At 33.5% G+C, this 3,667-nt stretch overlaps 1 protein-coding gene across 3 annotated transcripts in view; it reads right to left on the bottom strand.

Moving 5' to 3' along the window:
* LOC106869103 (mitogen-activated protein kinase kinase kinase 2) overlaps positions 1–3,667 on the bottom strand; it is a 273,451-nt gene that overhangs the window by 21,581 nt on the left and 248,203 nt on the right. For all 3 annotated transcript variants that reach the window (XM_052978489.1, XM_052978488.1, XM_052978490.1), the window contains one exon: positions 1,138–1,238. In XM_052978489.1, coding sequence (XP_052834449.1) covers positions 1,138–1,238 — 101 coding nt within the window. The remainder of the gene's footprint in view (positions 1–1,137; positions 1,239–3,667) is intronic.

Raw genomic sequence — 3,667 nt, 5'->3', positions numbered from 1 at the left:
AGTGATGATGGTGGAGGATATCGACTTGTTTTTCTAAAATGCGCCATAAATGTTCAATAATATTGAGATCTGGGGACTGTGGTGGCCAGATAAGATGTTCAACTTCACTAGAATGTTCCTCGTGCCATTCAGTAACAACTTTAGCTGTGTGAATTGGTGCATTATCATCCTGAAAGATTGTGTTTCCCTCTGGAAATAGTTCTGCAACCATAGGATGAATTTGATCAGATAAAATGTTTAAATAGTCTTGACTATTAATTCTGCCATGAAGGGAAACCATTGGGTTGGTGGATTTCCAAGATATAGCCCCACCCAGATCATCACAGATCCTCCTTTAACAGTTGGAAGAAGGCAGTTAGGGTTAAATGCTTGTTGTGGCTGTCTCCACAAATATACTCTGCCAAACATATTGATTAATGTTTAGAAAACACTTAGAAAAACTTGTGACAATTCAGCAACTGTGACTACATGTGTGTATCATGTAGCATAGTGTTTGCACACTTACACATTGAAAGTAAAGTTTTGTCAATCCTATGCAATGTGATACACCCTTGTAATTACAGTTGCTGAATTAATGCAACAAGTCATTATGAGTGATGGAACCAGAAGCTGGACATTAAATCAATAATTTTCATTTGTTGATGTAGTGTCCTGTATAAGGATGCTAATTTAAGACTCTTGAATGTTTGGACGGTTACAAATTGACTGAGGCATGTTAAAAATTAGATGGATTGCTAATGATAAAAGTTTTTTAAATTTTTCTGATTGGTGTACCCACAAAGCAGCAAGCATTAATAAGCAGGGGAAATTTGTTGGACATTTAATAGTTATTTTCTTCTGAGACCAGCTTCCTCAAATCTCTTTGTGTGCGTGTGTGTAAGAGAGAAAGAGCGAGAGAGAGAAAATGAAGCAAAAACAAAATTTTGTTAAATTTAATATTTCTCATGAAGTTAGGCAAGTCATTCAGAAAGGCAAATGGGCCTCAGTTTGCCCATGACTGATTTAAATGTTATCTCATAGGTTATATGCTGTGAACTGCTACCTGAAAATCTTCAGTAACATGAATAATTTATTCAAATCTCTAAAGTTGCAGAGTTCTACAAGTAATTCTAATATTAAAAATTAAGTAGAAGTTACCTGAATGTTGGCATATGCTGCCTTGATTACTTTTTGGTTACCTAGCCGTAGACTTCTCTCCAGCTCAGTTTTGATGGAGCCCATCACACTTTCAAAATCATCTAAAGTAGAAAAATATACAAATATTGAAGACTTATATTTAAGATATGACGGTGATAGCACACCATACATAACCCATTAGTAGTAGCAATAATAACAATGATTCTAACACTGATAACTTACCAGGCCATAAATTTTGGATGAAGATACACTTGACTAAATTGACCTCAGTAACGATAATTCACTGACTCTAAAATGATGAAATGCCAAGCCAACTCTGGTGAGGTTCAAACTCAGAATATAGAGGGTCATTGATATCGCAAGACATTTTATCTGGTACTGTCACCAATTTATTGTCCTTGTTGAACAAATATGGATAAAGTTGAATCTGAGCAATACTAGGGTTAGGACACAAAATGGAAACCAAAAATGTTGTCTTGGCACAACACTAAAGCCTTTTCACTAGAAAGGCATCAAGCTGTAGAAAGCATATTAAAACAGACATGGAACTTGATGCAGTCCTCAGATCCTGTGAAACCATCTAACCCATGCCAGTATGGAAGATAGAAGTTAAATGATAATAATGATGATATATATGTGTACATAACAATACTGGAAATTAGACATCTAATCAATGTATAAGTTCTACTGGATAATAATAATCATAATAACAATAATAATAAATCAAAAACATATGGAGAAACTAGCCAAATAAAATAATCAAATTATAGTAGAATCGTGATAGTCATTTGAAACACATATATGTACTTTTACATTCACTTTTTTTCCTTATTTCTTGATAAACTAAAAAAAAATCAAAAATGTACATAGTGATGTACATTTTTGACCTGATCACTGACACAATTTCACCACATGTTATCTCTTTATTCTTGTGGAAATATGTCAATGATCAAGTTGTACAAATAGGATGAAACTTTTGACACACTATAAAATACAACACTGTCAAGAAATAAAACAATATAACATTTACGCGTGTGCTTTAAACAGTTATTGTGGCTCTTCCAATTTGAACCTTATCTCAGATCAGGTTACTTGCCAAGCAAGTACAATCCTAAAATATCTAAACATAAAAACATGGATATAAAGAGATATCCAGAATATAGAGATACTGAAAATAGAAACAATCCCTATGAACATAAGATGTTTTATGAATGATAAAACATGGGATGCAGACAAGTATATAAGCAAAAGCCCAAGATTTATGCACATACACAACATACAGTAAATACCAGACTAGGCACTGTACGTTTTACATAGAATACCTTCAGTACAATAGAAGAATAAACTCAGAACAATAAGAGAAGAACACATTAAAGAATACTGAACGAGATATCTATGCATCGAAAAAGGAAGAGTGGATAATAATGGTTAAGAAGGACTTAGATTAGGTCTAAGTAAGGGCTAAATAATAACAATGATATTAGATAATGATAATTGCTTCTAGCAAAGGCAGGAGAGCAGAAATTGAGTAGGGAAGGGGTCAGACAATTATACCAACTGTAGTTCTTGACTGGTAGTTATTTATCAACCCTCAAAGGATGAAAGAAAAATTGGCCTCAGTAGGATTTGAATTCATTAAATAAGAAAAATAACAATGTTTTCTTTAAAATAATAATTTCTAACATTAAAAATGACTAATATTGGCACAGAGCCAATAGTGGAGAAATTCAGTTGAATTCCATTAAATTACTGGTATCTATTTTACCAATCCTCTTTGGTTAACTTTCCACTCTAGAGTATAAGCGTGTGCGTGTGTGTGTGTGTGTGTGTGTGTGTGTACATTAGGACACAGTCATAAGCTCATATCTTACAACCATTAATATACAATAGTCCTGAGACTACAATATAATCAGAACTGGTAATGACCATTGTATAATGATGGCTACAAATCCTTTTAGAGAGTAAATTACTCCTACCTTTAACTTAAAAGAATAATAAAGTTAATGGAAATAATTATGCAGTGAGGAAAACCTAATATTAATGACTGACTAATATTATTTTGGCAAATAAGGTGGTGAGCTGGCTGAATCATGAGCATTCCGGGCAAAATGCTTAGTAACATATTTTGTCTTAATGTTCTGAGTTCAAATTCCACCAAGGTCAACTTTGTCTTTTATGCTTTTGGGAGTCAATAAAATAAGTACCAGTTGAGCATTGGGGTTGATGTAATAAGCTTACCCCACTCCCCATTCCTGAAACTGGTGGCCTTGCACCAAAATTTGAAACCAATATGATTTTGGCAAATACAAGAGCCAACTTTGGGCAAGTTTTAGTTTTATTAGATCTTCCCAGCAAAGTAGTAACTGCACAATATTTACCAAAATAGTGATAAGAGATCACTAAGTAACAGTAACGGCATTGCACATTAGTTAACACAGAAAAATACAACTGTTTAGAGCAACTTTTCTCAACAGAGGTTCCCTATGAAAGAATGAGAAGCTAATGCTAATTTCATGATCGTAATATATAT

This window comes from Octopus bimaculoides, chromosome 2, assembly GCF_001194135.2.
Source record: "Octopus bimaculoides isolate UCB-OBI-ISO-001 chromosome 2, ASM119413v2, whole genome shotgun sequence".
Classification (NCBI taxonomy): Eukaryota; Metazoa; Mollusca; class Cephalopoda; order Octopoda; family Octopodidae; genus Octopus; species Octopus bimaculoides.
The sequence above is the reverse complement of the archived record's forward strand: the minus strand, read 5'-3'. Positions and strand labels throughout refer to the sequence as shown.